The sequence below is a fragment of the Zalophus californianus genome, chromosome 6 (genome assembly GCF_009762305.2).
Source record: "Zalophus californianus isolate mZalCal1 chromosome 6, mZalCal1.pri.v2, whole genome shotgun sequence".
NCBI classification, from domain to species: Eukaryota; Metazoa; Chordata; class Mammalia; order Carnivora; family Otariidae; genus Zalophus; species Zalophus californianus.
Window position 1 is genome coordinate 115,103,102 of NC_045600.1, and position 20,191 is coordinate 115,123,292.

Consider the following 20,191-nt stretch of genomic DNA (forward strand, 5'->3'; position numbering starts at 1 on the left):
TGCTAACAGGGTAACAACGTCCCCAGAAAATATACTCTAAAGAAATCAGAAAAGACCTGAAACCGGGGGGAAAGGGAAAGAAAGAAAAAAAAAGAAAAAGATAAAAACAAACAAAAAGAGAACAAAACAAAACAAAAAAACAGAATATGATCAAATATGATCAGGCTGGTGCACAGATCAGTGCCACACACTAGATTTTAGGTGTATTTTCATTTGTTAGAAGAAAGTGCCTCCCAAAATTTTAAAGAAAGAAAACTTATATATGTACAAAAATAAGGGTTGATACAATGAAGGGATGGAATATGACTGTAAAGATGAAAATTATAAAAAATTTTATAAAAGGAATTGATAAGTTGTTTGAAAAAAGAAAAGAGGATTTAAAAAAGGGGGGGAGAGAATGTGATTCAGCTGGAAACTAGAACATGGCCTCCACTAGAGATTTAGGGTATATTTTGATCTGTTAGAAGAAACTGTATCCCAAAATTTTAAAGAGAGAACAACTTATATATATATATATATATATATATATATGCCAAAAATAAAGGTACCTTAGTAGGTAGAAGGGATAGAATATGACTCTAAAAATGAAAAATAAAAATGTTTTTTAAAAAAGGGATTGATAAGATGTTGGCTGAAAAAGAGAAAGAAAAATTGAAAAAAAAGCAATAAAAAATTAACTCTGAAAGACTAAAGAATCATGGTAAAAAAGCCATGAATTCTATGTGCGGTATTCCCCTAGAGCTGGAGTTTTGCCACTCTCATTGATCAGTAAACTTGGTCTTGCCTGGCGGTTCTTGCTGATCTTCTGGGGGAGGGGCCTGTTGCTGTGGTTCCCAAATGTCTTTGCTGGAGGCGGAATTGCCCCGCCCTTGTTGGTCCGGGCTAAGTAATCTGCTCGGGTTTGCTCTCGGGAGCTTTTGTTCCCTGCAAGCTTTCCCTACAGTGTTGGAGGATGAGAGTGAAAATGGCGGCCTCCCAATCTCCGCCCCCAGAGGAGCCGAGAACTCGCGGCCCCGCTCCTCAGTGTGCCACCAGAGAAAAGCAGTCACTCCTGTCTCCCTGGTCTCTGGCCGCACTCCGTGCTCACCGGGCCTGTGACCGAGCCTTTGTATCTCTGGCACCCGACCCCGTGTGGAGCCTCCAAACCCAGCAGGTCCCTGCAGTGCGCTCCCGCGCCGCTCCTCCCAGGGGAGGAAGGAGAGTCTCTCCGGCTCTGCCGCTTGTTGGGTCCCTGCTGGAGGAGCAGTGGCCCGACTGTGCTGCGGATCAACGATTTATGGTAACCCCGAGCTGAGAGCCCGCGCCTCGGCTCCGTCTCTGCAGCCGGCTTCCCCGCTCCGGTACCTGGGAGCTCTGCCGCACTCAGGCTCCCCCGGTCTTTCTGTGACCCCAAGGGTCCTGAGACCACACTGTCCCGGGAGGGTTCCACCCCCCACTTAGCCACTGGAGCGACGTCCCTCAGCGGAGCCGACTTCTAAAAGGTCCGATTTTGTGCTCCATGGCTCTAGCACGTGCTAGAAGTGGCCGACAAAGTCCCCCTCCCCCGCCGCCTATCCTCCCGAATCGCCTGGGATTCACTTCTCCGCACGTCCTACCTTCCAGTAAGTGGTCGTTTCTCTGTTCAGAGAGTTGTTGCTACTCTCTTCTTCGATCTCCTGTTGAGTTCGTAGGTGTTCAGAATGGTTTGATCCCTATTCAGCTGAATTCCTGGGACCAGACGAAATCCAGTTCTCCTACTCCTCCGCCATCTTGCTCTGCCCTCACCCTGTGTCTTTTGATTGGGGCATTTAGCTCATTTACATTCAGAGTAACTATTGAAAGATATGAATTTAGTGCCATTGTATTGCCTGTAAGGTGACTGTTACTGTATATTGTTTATGTTCCTTTCTGGTCTACGTTACTTTGGTGGGGAAGATGAACCATGAGAGACAATGGACTCTGAGAAACAAACTGAGGGTTCTAGAGGGGAGGGGGTGGGGGGATGGGTTAGCCCGGTGATGGGTATTACAGAGCGCATGTACTGAATGGAGCACTGGGTGTTATACACAAACAGTGAATCATAGGACACTACATCAAAAACTTCCACTTTCTCTTCTTTTTCTTACCTTTGAATCTTGCACTGTCCTCTTGCCCCCTGTTTCCTATTCCCTTGTTTTGTTTTAAGGATTTTATTTTTTTTTTAAGTAATCTCTACACCCAACATGGGGCTTGAGCTTATAACCCTGAGATCAAGAGGTGCATGCTCTACTCACTGAGCCAGCCAGGTGCCCCTTTATTCCCTTGTTCGATACCAGAAATCACCTATTTTTTCACATCTCAGTTAGCCTAGAGTCCAGCTTTCTTCACTTGACAGTTGGCTCTGTGATTGCGGTCTGTGGAGAGGAAGAACACAGCAAGGCAACTTCTAGCAGCATCTCACCGTTTACTCTCAATAAGATACTTCAGAAGCCCTGCTAATTGGTGTGGCTCCTGAGAGACCATGCTTAATTTGCCTCAAAATATTCACCCTGAAGCACAAAAAGCACAACTTTGGGGCAGCCGTAGCTAATTGTATATGCCTGTTGGTTTACTCCTAGCTTGCTTTGCTGTAAGCACATGGACCTTACCCACCTCAGAGCTGAGCTGGGACCATGTGGGTGTGCCTACTTCTGACGCTTCTTTGCTCAAGGCAGAATTCCACTGTGGTGGGCAGTGCTGCTGCTGAGTGGACTGCCTTTTAGGTACCACCGAGCTTATGTCTAAAGCAGCCTCCAGATGCCCCAGAGAGCTACTGTTTATGCATACATGCATTCATTCACCCATTCATCCATCCTGACTGTCGCTTACTAACTGTGTGACCCCGGGCAAGTCTCAGTTTCTTCGTTAGTACAATGAAGCTCATGATAGTATTTCCCATCGTACGTTTTTTAGGAGAATCAAGAGTTTTCGTACGTAAACTGCTTCAAGTGGTACCTGGCACTTCGTAGTAAATGCTAGCTAAAATTATTATCATTCAGCAAGCATTTATTTAGTATCTAGTATATTCTAAGCAATCCAAGAGATATAGAAGTGAAAAAGACACAGCCTTGCCTTCTAGGGACTTAGATAACTACCATACAACATGGTACTTAGGAAGTCAGGTAAAGCTTCATCACACAGGTAAAATTTGAACTGGGTCTTAAAGGATAAATAGTTTTGCCAAATGAAACAGCATTAGAGGAAATACATTCCAAGCAGAGGGAGCAGCTTATGAACAGAATAAAACTGCAAAACACTGTGGAGTCCTTGGCTATTATTAGATAACATTTTAACCTCCTCTCTGATATATACCTTCTTAAGTAGGGGGTCTGAGGTCGGTTTAGTGTACATTTTGGAACTTATAATCTTATAACGGTAATTATTATTATTTAACTGGTTCATCAAAGAGTTTGAGCTTAAAAAATGAGTTGGGAGCTAAGCAGTGGCACTTCACAGTGGTGCATTTGCTGATGCAAGGCTCTTGTCCGGAGATGGCTACCATGTGACAGGAACCAGTAAATGGTTAGAAAAAGCTTGCTGTTAGAATAATTGGAAGTGGATGGGCTTCCTCCTTGCAACAGAGCTTTAGTTAAGTTTTCCAAATTAAGCAGGTTTTACTTTGCTTTCTTCTTTAAACAGGAGAACCTTGTCTTAAGATCTTGCCTACTGTTGTGATAGCAAAAAACTGTGATTTTTTTTTCTACAAAGGGGTGGGGAGGGGGTTAGATCTCAAATTAGGAAGGTTCCTTTTACTCATGGAATTTCCATTCGTGTTCCAAATTAAAGCTATGTTTTATCTCCTACAAAGCCTTCCTGCAGCTTTGCTTTCACTTCCTCTCTCCACCCTTTTAGTCGTATACTGAAGGATTTGGCAGCTGCTTAAGGTATCGGGTCAGCATTTTTCACCATGGAAGAAGGAAAGGTTGGGAACAATGACGTGGGGATATTTGTCACATTTTCCTTTCCTTTTTTATATAAGTAACCCACATGTTCCATTACAACAGCCTAATGAGAACCTGGACTTGTAAATTTTACCCTCGTATCCTGGAGATGGACTAACGTGTGGGATGACATATAGGCGATAGTTCCTCACTGCAAGTGTCCTGAAAGCCCATGTACAGCACTGAGGATTCTTGACTCTGTCTCTATGGCAATGTGACAGACTTTATGAAGAAAGATAATGGCCTCCGGGAGTCATAGGATTGGGGAAGGAGTTTAGCAGTGCATTCCCCATCCTCCTTTATTATTAACAGATTCTCCTTGGGTGCCTTTAGGAAATGCTCTATATGTGGTATTTAATATACCACCTACACAGTCTCCCCCCTTCACTGACTTGGAAATTACATCCGGCTTGAGGAGCTCCAGCTCTGTTTGTAGGCCTGTTTATTCCAAGATTGAAATCCAGTGTGGATTTAGTTTTTTGTATCAAATCTGCTTGAAACTGTTGGACTTGAAGCAAACTAATTATTGTCATTGTATAGCAGTAAAGAGAGTGAAAAACAGTAATAGGTTCTTAAAAAGCTGTCATGACTTGAAGTGAAATAGGCTACTCTTCAGTAGCTTCATCTGTAGCCTGAAGGGCTTTGGCCTTGAAAACTGTCAAATACGAAATCGGATTTTAGATCATGGAATCTCCGTTAGCTTCTACGGGCAGCTTCAGCCTTTCAGCTCTCTCATCGACCACTCCATCTGTAGGGTTTGCTTTGAGATTGTAAGGAATATGGAAGCAAAGGGGTTTTTCTTATCAAACACTCCATTGGGGAACTCCATATCAGACCTGTCTTGGCAAATAAATAGAAGACACCAGGCTAGACTGTCATATTTCCTTACGTGCCTCAGGAGGCACCTATTTTATTTCTCAAGCATAACTTTGGCGACTCGAGTTTCCCAACGTAGGGGTATAGTGTTGAGCAGGCAAAGCTGCTAGTTACTGAGTGCCATTGAAGTTATTTCACAAAGGCAGGAAAGCCCAAGAATTGCTCCTTGGATGGAGCTACATCTAATCTGGTAGAGCTTCTCTTTCTAAGAGCCTGTTACAAGTTAAAATCGTTTTGACAGTGTCTTTAAGTGCACATCTTTGTCTCCAAACATAATTAGTGTTGACAAATGAAGCCCTCATAGTTAAGGCTTTGTGGCTTAGACAGCAGCTCCATCTGGTGCTTGCTGAAGGTGTTTGCTTGCTTCGTCTCTTGGTTTTCACAGCAGCATGAATACAGATGTACACAGACTTTGTAAAGGACTGTCAAATCCAAAGTCTCCATTTTAGTGATGGCTTTCTGTTGCACACAGCACTGACATAAGCTAATTGTGTTCCTGGTGAATCCCATTTGTCTGTCCTGTTGATAATGTGATAGCTGCTAATCAACAGCCATCTCTTGACTGAATTAACTTACTAGCGCTCAACATGGGGAATTATTTTGACTATTTATCTACTAGGCCTGGAAAAAGAAAATATACTGTACTACTTTAAAAGAGAAAATTGAATCTCTCTCTGATCAGTGGTGGATTTAACTTTTAGTTAACAAGCTATTAGGCCAGGATGCCTTATTCTTTTATATTTAATGCCATAGTGCTAAGTAGACAGGGAATGTCTTTTTAAAAAAAATTCTTGGTGACTGACATGAACTGCCCCAAACTATTGATAGAAGTTACTTCCAAGTAATAGGATTACATGTGATTTCTATTTTCTTTTACGCTTTTCTGATTTTTCACAGTGAGCATATATAACAAAAGAAAAAATCTCATGTAACAAAAGAAAAAATAATTTAAAACAAAACATATGGTAGGTTGCTGTAGCCTTGAGTCTCAGTTCTTTCTCAGATCTTTTGTCGTTCACCTGTAGCCTTTTGGGGGGCCTTCAGCTTTCCTCAGCCATAAAACAGAAAGATTTAAATGGAGCCTGCCCAGTTTTAACATTCTTGGGTTTGGGATTATCTACCTTTTTCCTGTCTCTTCAGCCTCACACTCTTCTGTGTCTTTCTCCAATATTAATATTCATCGTGATCTCATTTTTGTCATCTTAAACTAAGGAAATCCTTTCTGGACAACAACACCACCTCCACCCCCACTTCTACCTGGCTCTTTCTTCCACTTCCCACCTAAACTTCAAAAAGTTATCTACATCAAAAACTAATGATGTAATGTATGGTGATTAACATAACATAATAAAATTTAAAAAAAAAGTTACCTACAATTACTCACTCTATCTTCTCACTCTGCAGCTGACCACAGTCTCCTTTCCATCCCCACTGCTACACCACATTAGTTAAAGCTAAAGTCACCAATGAGCCCATGTTGTCAAGTCCAGTGGGCACATTTAGGTCCTCATTCCTCATTAACTGTCAGCAGCATTTGAAATAGTTGGCTTCTCCCCCCTTAATGAAATCTCCTCATCTGGCTTCTGTATCATCACCGTTATGACTGTTTTTTTTGAGTTTTCTGTAGGGGTTCTTCTCTTCTCCCTGGTTTACCCACCAAGACCACCTCCTAGCTCACTCTGGTTTCTTTTTAGCCTAGATATTCCTACAGTAATTCCCAAACAGACAAGAACAGCAGAATTCCTTTCTGTATTCCAGACTTCTGAATTCAACTGCTTCCTCTATTATATGCTAACCTATTCCCTAAAAGTTACACCTCCTCCAACATTGTCTATCTCAGTAAATGACCCCACAAATCATTTAAATACATAACCCCAAAATCTCAACATCTATTACTCTCTCCAGAATCTAGTCATTCGTGCATCTACGTTTCTCTTCCTTCCCTGATGCCACATTCTAATTCAGATGCTCATCACACCTTATTTTGCCCACAGCAGCCCTTTGGACAGTCTCCTGGCTTCCTGTCCTGTTCTCCCCAGTTTATTCTCCATACAGCAGCCAGAGCTGTCTTTTATTTTTGAGTCAGATGTATTAAGGTTTGATTTATATACAGTAATAAATCTCTTTTTAGTGTAGAATTCTATGAATTCTGACAAATACATGTAGTCATCTAGCCACCACCACACAACATTTGAATTGTTCCAGTTTTTGCCTATAAACCTTTGTGTACATGCTTTAGTGTAAACATAACTTTTCATTTGTCTTGGGTAAATACCAAGAGGTGAGCCTGCTGGGTCCTGTGGGCTTACGTTTAACTTTATAAGAAACTGCCAATCTGTTTTCCAAAGTGGTTGTGCCATCTGCATTCCCACCAGCACCTTAGGAATTTCTGTTGTACCACATCTTCCCTAGTATCAGTTTTCCTGTTTGTTTTCATTTTAACCATTCTGGTGGATGCATAGAGGTAGCTCATTGCAGTTCTAATGTGCCTTCTGTAATGCTAAGGATATTTAGCATCTTTCACATGTTTATATGCAATCCATATACCTTTGGTGAAGTGTCTGCTCAAACCTTTTGCCTATTTTTTATAAGATTTGTTTTATTTTTATTGAATTTTGGAAGTTCTTCATATATTCTGGATACAAAGTCCTTTGTCAGATACGTACTTTGCAAAAAAGTCTCATCTGTAGGTTGTCTTTTCATTCTCTTATCAGTATCTTTGACAGAGCAAACATTTTTAATTTTGATAAAATCCAAATTGTCATTTTTTTAATGGATTGTGCTTTTTGTGTTGTATTTGAGAACTTGGACTAACTCAAGTTCACAAAGATTTTCTCCTGTTTTTTCCTCCTAAAAGTACTATAGCTTTACACTTTATACTTAGATCTCTGATCCATTTTGAGTTAATTTTTGTGTACGAGGTGTGAGGTATGAATTGAGTTTTACTTTGTTGCCTATGGATATCCATTTGTTCTAGCACATTTGTTGGATACTCACTGCTGTAGGCAAGTATCAGTTGCCTATATTTGTATTGTCCTATTTCTGGATTCTATTCTGTTCTGTGTCTGTTTTGATCTATATCAGAGATCAGCAGACTTTTTCTGTAAAGAACTAGATAGTAAATATTTTAGGTTTTGCAGGCCAAAAGGCAAAATTGAAGGTATTGTGTAAGTACTTGTATAATAAGAGAAAACAAATTTCCATGAAGTTTTCAAACAAAATTCAAAATGTAATAATTGAGTACAGTTTTCTGAAATGCAGTTCTACTAATCCAAAGAATGGAACTCTTTTTTGGGAGAGGGATAATATTTTGCTTAACTAGGTTGCTAAGTTAGTGCTTCCTCTCAGACTTTATTATAAAATTCATTTATTAATGTGAAATTTGCCATATTTTTATCTTTGAAAAATGTCTTTTCACATGGGTGATACCTGTAGCAGTAGAAATGCTGGTCTGCTCAGTGCTTGAATAGCACTGGGAAGTGATGCGTGTGCCACCACATGCAGTCTGTCCGAACCACTCAGCTCTGCATCGTAGCACAAAGCCACCACAGACAATATGGAGACAAATGAGCCTGGCTATGTTCCAGTAGAGCTTTATTTATGGGCACTCTATTTGGAATTCCATATAATTTTCACTTGTCACCAAATACCATTCTTTTGAATTTCGTCATCACTTAAAATTTTTAAAAGCATCCTTAGCTTTGGGACATATAAAAACAGGGGACAGGCTAGATTCAGCCTCCAGGCTGGTATTTGCTTGCTCCACGTCCCCCATTTATGTTTCTGTCCTTTGCCAATACCCTCTTGTCAGGATTACTGTAGCTTTATGCTAAGTCTTGAAGTCAGGTAAGGGGGGCATCCTCCAACTTTGTTCTTTTTTGAAATTGCTTTGGCTATTCTAGTTCCTTTGCCTTTCTGAATACATTTTAGAATTAGCTTGTTGATTTCTACAAAAAAAAATCCTGCTTGGATTTTGTTAGAATTATGTTGAATCTACAGAGCAATCTGGGAGAGATTGACACTTTAAGAATACTGAGAGATCTTGGTATCTCCATTTGTTTAAGTCTTTGATACCTTTTTATCAGTGTTTTATAGTTTTCTGCATAGAGATTGTAGATTTTGCACATATTTTATTAGATTTATACCTAAGTATTGCATGTTTTTTTGGTTAAAGCTGTCTTTTTAAAATGCAAATTGGATCATGTTGTTTCCCCTATTTAAAACCCTTCAGTGGCTTCCCACTCCTCTTTGGATAAACCCTGTAATCTTTAAAAGCCTAAATGGCCCTGCATGATTTGGACCCTGCTCTCCCTTTCAACCTAATTTTATGCCTTTCTTCCCCTTGCTCAAAACGTTCCAATCTCAGACTAGCAGGAAATGGTTTTATCAACTAAGGAATAGCTTTTAGAATATCAGAAAGACTAAATAAATGTTTTCAAACAAACACTTGAAAAATATATTTTAACCATGTTGAAAAGAAGCATTTGATGATCTCCAGCAAAGAATGGACTTAGGTTTTGGCCAGGTTGTTGTGCTCTCTTGTGTGGAACACTTTGATCTTTAAGTCTGTACTTCTTCCACTGAGGCAGAGTACTTTATGAATATTATTCACAAGGGACTTAGCTCTGTGTGTGCAGGTGTATGCATGCACACCTGTGAGCTAAAGAAAATATTCTTTCTTCTTTATACATGTGCTGAAGCTCAGCAAAAAGACTGCATTTCTGACCAAACCAAGGATCCTGTTGCTGTCCTTGTACATGAATAAAGTTAAACTCTTCAGCCATTAAAATAGTTCTTACATGTACATGCCCACTGCCAACTTTATTATAATATCCAAATTAGAAATGTAACACTGTAGTGATGTTCTGTGGGAAAGTCTGCAGCTGTGTGCCTAAGACAAAAGAGAAAGTCATAAGATTCGTTTTTTTAAATAAACCAGCACATTTAGTCAACCAGTATTTATTCAGCTCCTTATGCTAGACATATTGAGATGAATAAGATATAGCCCAGACCTTGAAGAAGCTCAGAAATTTGTGGGGAGACAATTAAAAATGAAAGTGCTTCTTCATGGAGGTTATGTCTAAGTGGCTTTGATAGTACCAAGGAGAAACAAGTAGCCCAGTGGGATTTACAGTGTAAGACTAGTTGATTGTTAAGACATAAGGCTAGAAGGGAGGCAAGGACCATATCATGAAAACCTAAGGGGCTTATATCCCATCCTGTAACTCAGAGGTTCCAACACCTTAATGCACATAGAACTTGTTAAAAAAAAAAACAAACCTGGAGAACTTATTAAAAAATCAGATTCCTAGACTCTTCCCTCGGAGATTGACTAGGTGGGTCTAGGGTGCTTCCCTGAGCGGTTCTTATTTAGCTGGCAACCCCTAGTCTGCACACTGACATTTGGGAGTCAGTGCATTAGGTAAGATTGAGCCACAGAATAGTTAAGCTAGGTAGTAAGTTGATCATATTAGCATTTTAGAAAGGAAAAATTTGATAGTAGTACAGAGAACAATAGAATCGCCTGAGAATCTCATTAAATATGAATTCTGATCCAGTAGATCTAGGGTTGTACCTGAGATACTGCATTTCTAACAAGGTCCCAAACGAGGCTGATATTTCTTGTCTGAGGACCACACTTTGAGTAGCAAATGTAAAGAGATTGGATTGGAATGGGCTGAGACTGCAGGCATGAAGACCGTTAATTAGCCTATTGCAGGAATCTAGGCAAAGGATGGTGAGTCTCTGAACTACTTGCGGGGGCCGGTAATGGCAAGAAAGAGTTCCAATGAAGTGTAATAGATCAAATTGGCAAGACTAATTTAAGGAGTTAGATACGGAGTTAGAAGTGAGGGAAGAGGTGTCAGTAATTGAGCTTAGCTATGTAAGTAGAGGATAGTGACAATAACTGAAGTAGGGTAAAGGCAGAGGAAGGAGGTGGCCTGGGGAGTAGAGGGGAGGGCTGGTCAGAGTAGAAAAGTTTCCCAGAGTTGAGAAAAGGGTTTAGCCAAAGGATTCATTTTGAATGCATCGAGATTGAGGAGTCTATGAGATACCCCATATCAAAAAGGTAGGTAGAAGAAGAAGAACCTTCAGTGGACTAAGAAGTGTCATACAGGTTGGTAGATATTAAAAAGAGCAGTTTCGGAGTCACTCCCAGAGGGCAAGGTCACAGTATCATTGCCACATAGACATCAAGGGAAAGATTATATATAGTTCAATGAGGGGGTACAAAATTACGGCTGCAAAACAAACTTTCCAAAATGCTGCTTGGCTAAAGGGAGTTCAAAAAGTGCCCAAATTAGTTTCTCCCTCAATTTTTTAATATAAGGAAAAGTTGAGGAGTGGAGCCAGTTGTTGTTAAGTCATCATGATATGCCTTATAGTGCCTTTTCCATTTAGATTTTCTTTTCCACCCCCCACAGATTGATCATACTTACAAGAGCTGCTGTGATGCCTAGGGGAGGTGAAGACTGATGGATGAAAGTTTTACCATGCACTGAAAGGGAAGCATTGTCTGTGAAGGTCCTTTTTTAAAAATGTCTGCTTGTAACACCTTTACTGAACACGTTTGGAAACCTGGTGAATGCAAGAACTGCTTCAAACCTAAAAGCTTGCACCAGCTTCCCCCAGACCCTGAGAAGGCACCCATCACCCATGGCAATGTGAAAACGAATGCCAATCACAGTAACAACCACCGCATGAGGAACACTGGAAATTTCCGTCCTCCTGTGGCTAAAAAACCCACTATAGCTGTGAAGCCCACTATGATGGTGGCAGATGGGCAAAGTGTATGTGGTGAACTTAGTATCCAAGAACACTGTGAGAACAAACCTGTCGTCATAGGATGGAACCGAAACAGGACGGCCTTGAATCAGAAACCACTTAATAACAATAATGAAGATGACATTGAAGGATTTAGCCATGTTCCTAAGCCTTATGGCAATAATGATAGTGCCAAGAAGATATCAAATAACAATAATGGACTAACTGATGTGTTAAAGGAGATAGCAGGCTTGGATACCACCCCTCAGGTAAGAGGAAGTGAAACAAACTCCAGAGAAATGTTCTTAGGAAGAATAAATGATTGCTATAAAAGATCACTGGAAAGAAAGCTTCCACCAAGCTGCATGATGGGCGGGATAAAGGACACTCAAGGCAAGCATGTGATTCTGAGTGGGAGCACAGAAGTGATCAGTAATGAAGGGGGCCGGTTCTGTTACCCAGAGTTCTCTAGTGGTGAGGAGAGTGAAGAAGATGTACTTTTCAGTAACATGGTGGAGGAGCATGAGAGCTGGGATGAGAGTGATGAAGAGCTCTTGGCCATGGAGATTCGCATGAGAGGGCAACCCCGCTTTGCTAACTTCAGGGCAAATACTTTGTCTCCTGTTCGATTCTTTGTGGACAAAAAATGGAATACGGTCCCCCTGCGAAATAAGTCTCTGCAGAGAATCTGTGCTGTAGACTATGATGACAGCTATGATGAAATCCTGAATGGCTATGAAGAAAACTCTGCAGCCTCCTGTGGACCAGGAAGCATTCAGAGCATGGCGTCATCTGACTCTACGTCACCAGGTTCTTCTTTAACAGAAGAATCACGTTCTGAGACAGCCAGTAGTTTATCCCAGAAGATCTGTAATGGGGGAATATCTCCTGGTAACCCGGGAGATTCTAAGGACATCAAGGAAAGGGAGCCCAATTGTGAAAATCTCTCTGGTAATAATCAGGAAAAGGACTCCTCACAGGCACCTAAAAGCTCAATAAAAGTTCCAGAAACACACAAAGCAGTCCTTGCTCTCCGATTAGAAGAGAAGGATGGCAAGATTGCTGTACAGACTGAAAAGCATGAAAGTAAAGCCTCTACTGATATCGCTGGGCAAGCAGTGACCATAAACCTCGTCCCTGTAGAAGAGCAAGCAAAGCCTTACCGAGTTGTCAATCTGGAACAGCCGTTGTGCAAGCCATATACTATTGTGGACGTGTCGGCAGCCATGGCCAGTGAGCACCTCGAGGGCCCTGTTAACAGCCCCAAGACAAAAATCTCATCTTCTACTCCAAACTCTCCGGTGACATCGCCCGCACTCACATCACCCACACTGACATCAGGACAAATAAGTGCCCATTTCCAAAACTCCAGTGCAATACGATACCAGGAAGTATGGACTTCCAGTACCAGCCCACGACAAAAGGTACCCAAGGTGGAATTGATTAGCGGTGGGACTGGGCCAAATATCCCTCCGAGGAAAAACTGTCACAAATCAGCACCTACTTCACCAACAACTACAAATATTTCCTCTAAAACTATCCCCGTGAAGTCACCCAATTTGTCCGAGATAAAATTTAATAGTTATAACAATGCTGGTATGCCACCTTTTCCAATTATCATTCATGACGAGCCGACTTATGCTCGGAGTTCCAAAAATGCCATCAAAGTCCCCATTGTCATCAATCCAAATGCATATGACAATCTAGCCATTTACAAAAGTTTTCTCGGAACAAGTGGAGAACTCTCAGTGAAGGAAAAAACCACAAGTATAATAAGCCATACTTATGAAGAAATCGAAACTGAAAGCAAAGCATCTGATAACACCACTGGCAAACCTGCTGAATGTCTCCAAGCCAAAGGGTTTTCCAACAGCACAGAGCGTAAAAGGGGCTCAGTGGCTCAGAAGGTTCAGGAGTTTAACAGCTGTCTTAACAGAGGTCAGTCTTCACCGCAGAAAAGCTATAGTTCTAGCCACAGCTCCCCAACAAAGATCCAGAGAACCACTCAAGAACCTGTGGCCAAAACAGAAGGCCCTCAGGCATCTCAGATGGTGAGCAACGGCAGCAGCACCAGGGAGAAAGCGAGCACAGTGCTTTCTCAGATTGTGGCTTCCATCCACCCGCCACAGTCTCCTCCAGAAATGCCCCAGTCTGGCCCAAAAGCATGCAGTGTGGAAGAGCTGTATGCAGTTCCTCCAGATGCCGATGCTGCTAAGAGTACACCTAAGAGTACACCAGTCCGACCCAAATCTCTCTTCACATCTCAGCCCAGTGGTGAAGCCGAAACCCCTCAGGCCACAGAAAGCCCTACTGTCAAAGTACGGAAAGATCCACTCGCAAAGCCAGGCACGACCCCTCTCTCCAAATTCGTGGCTAACCCCCAGAGTGAGCCACCACCTCCCTTTCCCCCACCTCGTTCTACTTCCTCCCCTTATCATGCAAGCAACCTTCTGCAGAGGCATTTCACCAACTGGACCAAGCCAACCAGTCCCACCAGGTCAACGGAAGCTGAATCGGTTTTGCACTCTGAAGGCAGTAGGCGGGCCGCTGATGCAAAACCTAAACGCTGGATATCATTTAAAAGCTTCTTCCGCCGCCGGAAAACAGATGAGGAGGATGACAAAGAGAAAGACCGAGAGAAGGGGAAACTGGTGGGCCTGGATGGCACAGTCATCCACATGCTGCCGCCTCCTCCAGTCCAGCGCCATCACTGGTTCACGGAGGCAAAAGGAGAGTCCAGTGAGAAGCCAGCCATCGTCTTTATGTACAGGTGTGATCCCACCCAAAGCCAGCTCAGTGTGGATCAGAAGGCCAGAGCAGACCAGGCAGCAGTCAGAGAGAAGGACGGCACAGAGGATGGGTTACTGCTGGACTCAGAGAAGAAGAAAAGGAGTCATTCTTCTCCATCACAGGTTCCTAAAAAAATTTTCAGGTATGTAAAATAGAATGGCAGAGTATGGGAATTTTTTAACACATTTTTAGGTGCTAAGGTTTTTACATCTTTAAGATAACATAAGAGCCATTTCTGTTTATAAGTAGCACTCAGTGGCCATCATCTATCTTTGTAACTGCATTCCAAGATTAGAGTATTATTAAAGTGATCTTATTGTACCAAACAAGGTTTATGGCCCTGGAGCTTTAGCTAAAGTAGCCTGCTGCATTCTGGTGAATGCAAAGGGGCTTGAACATAGAAAAGCAAATCCGTAATACCTTAATAGCAATAAATAATACGTTGCTTGGAAATGCTATGATAGTGTGAGGAAGAAACAGGATCAAATGAATAAATGGTGGTACTCTTCTTACCCTCACTGTAGATAGAATAAAGTTCCTTAAGTGATTCGTTTTGGTTTTCACCGAGGCGTTAGCTCTATATGTGTTACTTTGTTTTGAGGGAATATTTGGGTTTTTATTGCTGTCTCTGTCTTCTTTCCAAATATGGTGGAAAATGGGGGTGGGGGGGCTGCGGTGGAGACAGGGTCCAGCAGTCGATAGTTATCTAACACATGGGTGCTAGAGGAGAAGTGAGATTGAGACCCAGCCAGTAGCAGAATCCTGAGGACAGCCGGCCAATGCACACCCACCCACACCCACTCAGTTCTCTAGCTGGCCATTTCCTTTCATTATTAAATGACTCTTCGTGATCACCTACCCGGTGTAAAGTGCATTCCCGGGATCTATCTCCCATCCTTATAGCAGCCCTACAAATCGTTTGTATTCTTCAGATGAGGGAACCGAAGATGAGAGAAGTTAAGAATTAAGCAGATTCACGTAGCTCATCATGTCAGAGCCAGAATTCAAACTTGGTCTGTCTGACTCTAAAGCTTGTATTCTTCCTACAGTGTTGCATTACAAACACAAGAGCAAAGGAGATTTTTATATTTTCACTTGTAATCATTCACATAAACATTTATGTTTAGGAAGCTTAAGGTTTTTTGTTTCTCATTTGTATTGTAAGCAAAATTAACAAACCGCCAATAAAAACAAGAACTATTATCCCAAGTCTGTAACAAATGGGATGATTTCCTTATATCCCCTGTACTTTTTTTTTTAAGATTTTATTTTTAAGTAACCTCTACACCCAACATGGGGCTCGAACTCACAACCCCAAGATCAAGTGTCACATGCTGTACCGACTGAGCCAGTCAGGTGCCCAGTACTTTTTATTTTTAAACAAAGATATGCCCTGAATATTTCTTTGATTTGATTCTAAATCTGCCTCCTTCTTACTTACAGGAAGCCTTCTCTACCAGGCCTGGCCTTTTCTTTGGTAAAGACAGCAAACTCTTATGATAGGGCAGATCCTCTCACCAGGTTTCTGTTAGAACAGTATAAATAAAAATTAAGTGAACACTTAATGCCTTCACTTTTTCTAGCAAAATGTTAAGAAGTTTTATATATATATTCTTTACGAAAATAAGATTTTTACATAACCCCAAAATAGTTGTCAAAATGCTAGCAAGTTCCTGTTTTCCTTAAATCCGTATAATAGCAGAGCAAGTAGAATAGTGGTGATATATTCCTGGAAAGAGTAGTCTTGTCATTGGCAGTTGAAAGTGGATGATAGAATATCAGACTCCAGGAGTAATAAAACACATGTATTGCAGGTTACTGTTTTATTTAGGAAAAAAGCAATTTAAACTGCACAGGGTTGGACTTACTTATGTCAGATAGTTTTTGCAGATCAATAAATGGCTTCACTCCTCATTAAGTATGGCTGTGGTGTGTTTACCCGCATCCTGGAAGGAAGAGCCAAGCAAAATGATTTGGCCTCTTCTAAAGAATGAAATTCTCTACTTTGGCTGCATGCCACTGTATGTGGGCTTGAGAGCAGCCCAGGCCCTTGGCATGGCAGACCCCTTAACTATACAGCTTATATTTTCACAGATTTGCTTGTACATGAGCCAGTCATATCTTCCAAAATTCATCAGTTCTTAATAAGTAACTCCATGAGGGGTACCTGGGTAGCTCAGTCAGTTAAGCGCCCAACTCTTGGTTTTGGCTCAGGTCATGATCTCAGGTCCTGAGATTAACCCCAAGGTGGGCTGCAGACTCAGTGGGGAGTCTGCTTCCCTTCCCCCTCTACCTCTATTCCTACCCGCCCCCCACGTGTGCTCTCTTTCTCTCTTTTCAAATAAGTAAATCTTTAAAAAAAATCCAAACAATGCAGTTGGTTTGCCCCATTGGTTTCAGATTTAACCCTGCATCCTAGTAACTTGAGGGCTGTTAAAGCAGATTGCCGAGCCCCACCCCCAAAGTTTTTGATGTGGTTGTCTGAGGTGGTGCGGGCCCTGGTAGTTTGCACTTCTAACAAGCCCCCAGGTGGTGCTGCAGCTGCTGGCCCTGGGGCTACACTTGGGGAGCCACTGATCTCACTACCATTCAGGATCTAATGCTAATGTGCTGTAGTCTAAGTTAAGCATTTTTGAGGTATTAAGCTTTTCTTAGAGACACACTAGAATTGTCACATTTCATAATTGTCTCAGACTGAGGAGAAAAAGAGGTTTTAAATAGTTTTTTTTTTAACTTTTTGGAAAGTTTTAAAATAAGCATGATACTCATTGAAAAATATACATCATTTGCTTTTTCAATAATTACTTAATTTACTTGGATACACCATTGATATTTACTTGAAACAGCTTTGAAAGGGAAAAATGTTACTGTCAAATGTCAACATTTGTGTTTCCAGCTTGATGGCAGTGTAATCATTAAATTACCATCCCACGGCTGGCAACGCACTGCTGGAAGAAATGAAAATTCAAGTTTTTCAATAAGTAATGAAGATTCCAAATCCAAACTTTAAGAATTGAAAAATACTCAACTGAGGTCAGACCCTAAAAGATAAGGACTTTGTAGAGACTTTTATTATGGGATTAGATTGTTGTTGTTGTTTTTTAAGGGTTTTTTTTTGGGGGGGGTGCAGAGAGAGACACAGCGAGAGAGGGAACACAAGCAGGGGGAGTGGGAGAGGGAGAAGCAGTCTCCCCGCTGAGCAGGGAGCCCAGCCCAATGCAGGGCTCAATCCCAGGACCCTGGGATCATGACCTGAGCCAAAGGCAGACACTTAATGACTGAGCTACCCAGGTGCCCCGAGATTAGATTGTTATTAAGTTCATTTATTGGACTTTTCAGGTGACGAAAATGAGTATCTTAACTGTGCCGTATATGGGCCATAGGGACAGATGGGGGAAAGATCATCACGCTGCTGAAATAACAGGTTTAGGTTTGACTTCACTTCGGCTATTTGTCCGGTCCTTCAGTGGACAGTGATTGTAATGACACTTATCACATGGAGTTAGTTTGAGGATATAAAGGGAGAATATGTAAGAGACTTTGCACAGGGTCTGGCACAGGTTGGGTGCTTTAAGATGTCAGTAGCCCCTCTGCCTTCCATGTAATAAATGCTAAAACAATGTATGTGGGTAGTGGTACAGAAGCATAAAAGACAACGACTAGATCAGCTTAAAAGAGACTTCTCAGAAATGAAATACAAACCAAATCTTAAAAGACAGATAGGATTTTTCCCGCTGCTTGGGAAAGATATTGTAGGCTAAAGGAACAACATGTGCAGAGTCACAGAAAAGACGATAGCAAACAGAGTCCAGACAGGTGGCTGGAAAAGGACAATGACTCGTGGTTCTTCAAACATGGTCAAGGCAAGGTCAAATAGTGATCATGCAGAAGTCACCGTTTTCATAATAAGACATGATGCTTTTCACTGCATTGACATTTGTGCTGATGGTACAAAAACAATAGTAGGCAAAACTACTTATACCTTAACACAAGTCAAAGCCATGGCATAATAGTGTACAAATAGTTGAAAAAAAAAAAACAGTTTCACTTAAGCATGTCCTTGGTGAAGTAGTAAATTTTATTAAATGTCAGCCGTTGAGACTGTGTCCGTTTAAAAATTCCATGTGATGAAATGGGAAGTATACATAGCTTATTTCTGTTGCATACCAAAGTGTGGTGGTTATTGCAAGGAAAAATAGTTTGAGTTACAAAGCTGAACTAGCCACCTTTTTCTTTTTCTTTCTTTTTTTTTTTTTTTTAAGATTTTACTTATTTATTTGTCAGAGAGAGAGAAAAAGCACAAGCAGGGGGAGGTGCAGGCAGAGGGAGAAGCCAACTCCCCTCTGAGCAGGGAGCCCAATGTGGGACTCAATCCCAGGACCCTGGGATCATGACCTGAGCCAAAGGCAGATGCTGACCTGAATGAGCCACCCGGGTGTCCCCTAGCTACCTTTTTCATGGACTACCTTGAAAGAACAAGTGGCAGCCACTGTGGCTATTCAGACTTGAGTGCTTGTAAGATACTTTCTTAAGAATGAACATTGTAAGCCTATTACTTCAAGGAAAACAACTGACAGTATTTGTAGTCAATGATAAAAAGTTCAGGCCTTCAAATAAAAATAAGAATTTTAGAAACTTATATCTGTTACCATGACCTTGACAACTTTCTAATACTTAGAGATTTTTCTGATGAGTTTGGTAGTGGTGGTATTTGCATAAAAAGATTTTTAAATATATAATGTGTCAACATTTAGAAGATTGGCATAACTCAGTGAACTGGTAATTTGCAAATGACCCAATGCACAATATTACAAAATTATACATAAGTAAAAGATCCATTGAAACTGCAAGTTGGACAGATAGATTTTAATGCAACTGAGTCCAAAATGTTTATTGATACAGTTTCAGATTCCACATTGCAAGTAACCTTTAAGAGACTTACACTTATCAAGTTCTGCTATGGTACCAAGAAAAATATCCACAATTATCTAAAAGTCTACTAATATACTTTTTCCTTTCCCACCTATATATATGGATGAGATCACATTTTTTTAATATATAGTTGACCCTTGAACAACACAGGTTTGAATTGCATGGGTCTACTTATATATGGATTTTTTAATAAATACTGTACATGTAAATACTGTAAATGTATTTCCTCTTCCTTATGATTTTCTTAATAGCATTTTCTTTTCTCTAGCTTACTTTATCATAAGAATACAGTATATAATATATATAACATGCAAAATATGTGTTAATTGGGGGTGCCTAGGTGGCGCAGTTAAGGAGTCAACTCTTGGTTTCAGGTCAGGTCATAATCTCAGGGTCATAAGATCAGGCTCCTCATCAGGCTCCACAATCAGCGTGGAGTCTGCTTCAGATTCTCTCTTCCTCTCCCTCTGCCCCACCCGCTTGTGCTCGCTTGCACTCACTCTCTCTCTCAAATAAATAAATAAATCTTTAAAAACATATATATGTTAATTGGCTATAAGTAATACTTCTGCTTAATAGTAGGCTACTAGTAATAAGTTTTGGGGGAGTGAGATTTATACACAGGTTTTTGACTGCACGAGGGGCAGCACCCCAAACCCCTGCAGTTGTTCAAGAATCAACTGTACTTTAACCAAAGCAGCATATCACAGCTGATTGAATGCAGAAGCACATATGAGAATTCATCTGTCTTCTGTTAAGCCAGATATTAAAGAGATTTGAAAATAATGTTATTTAGGTTACTATTTTTAAAGGGTTTATTATTTTTAAATGAACTTATAACTATTTTTATATGTTCTTATTTTTAATTTCTAATACAATATCAGTAGGTA

At 41.0% G+C, this 20,191-nt stretch overlaps 1 protein-coding gene across 16 annotated transcripts in view; it reads left to right on the forward strand.

Annotated features, from left to right (window-relative positions):
• Positions 1–20,191, forward strand: part of PEAK1 (pseudopodium enriched atypical kinase 1) — a 339,625-nt gene that overhangs the window by 248,471 nt on the left and 70,963 nt on the right. For all 16 annotated transcript variants that reach the window (XM_027570662.2, XM_027570660.2, XM_027570657.2 and 13 more), the window contains one exon: positions 11,240–14,511. In XM_027570662.2, coding sequence (XP_027426463.1) covers positions 11,354–14,511 — 3,158 coding nt within the window. In that variant the 5' untranslated portion in view covers positions 11,240–11,353. The remainder of the gene's footprint in view (positions 1–11,239; positions 14,512–20,191) is intronic.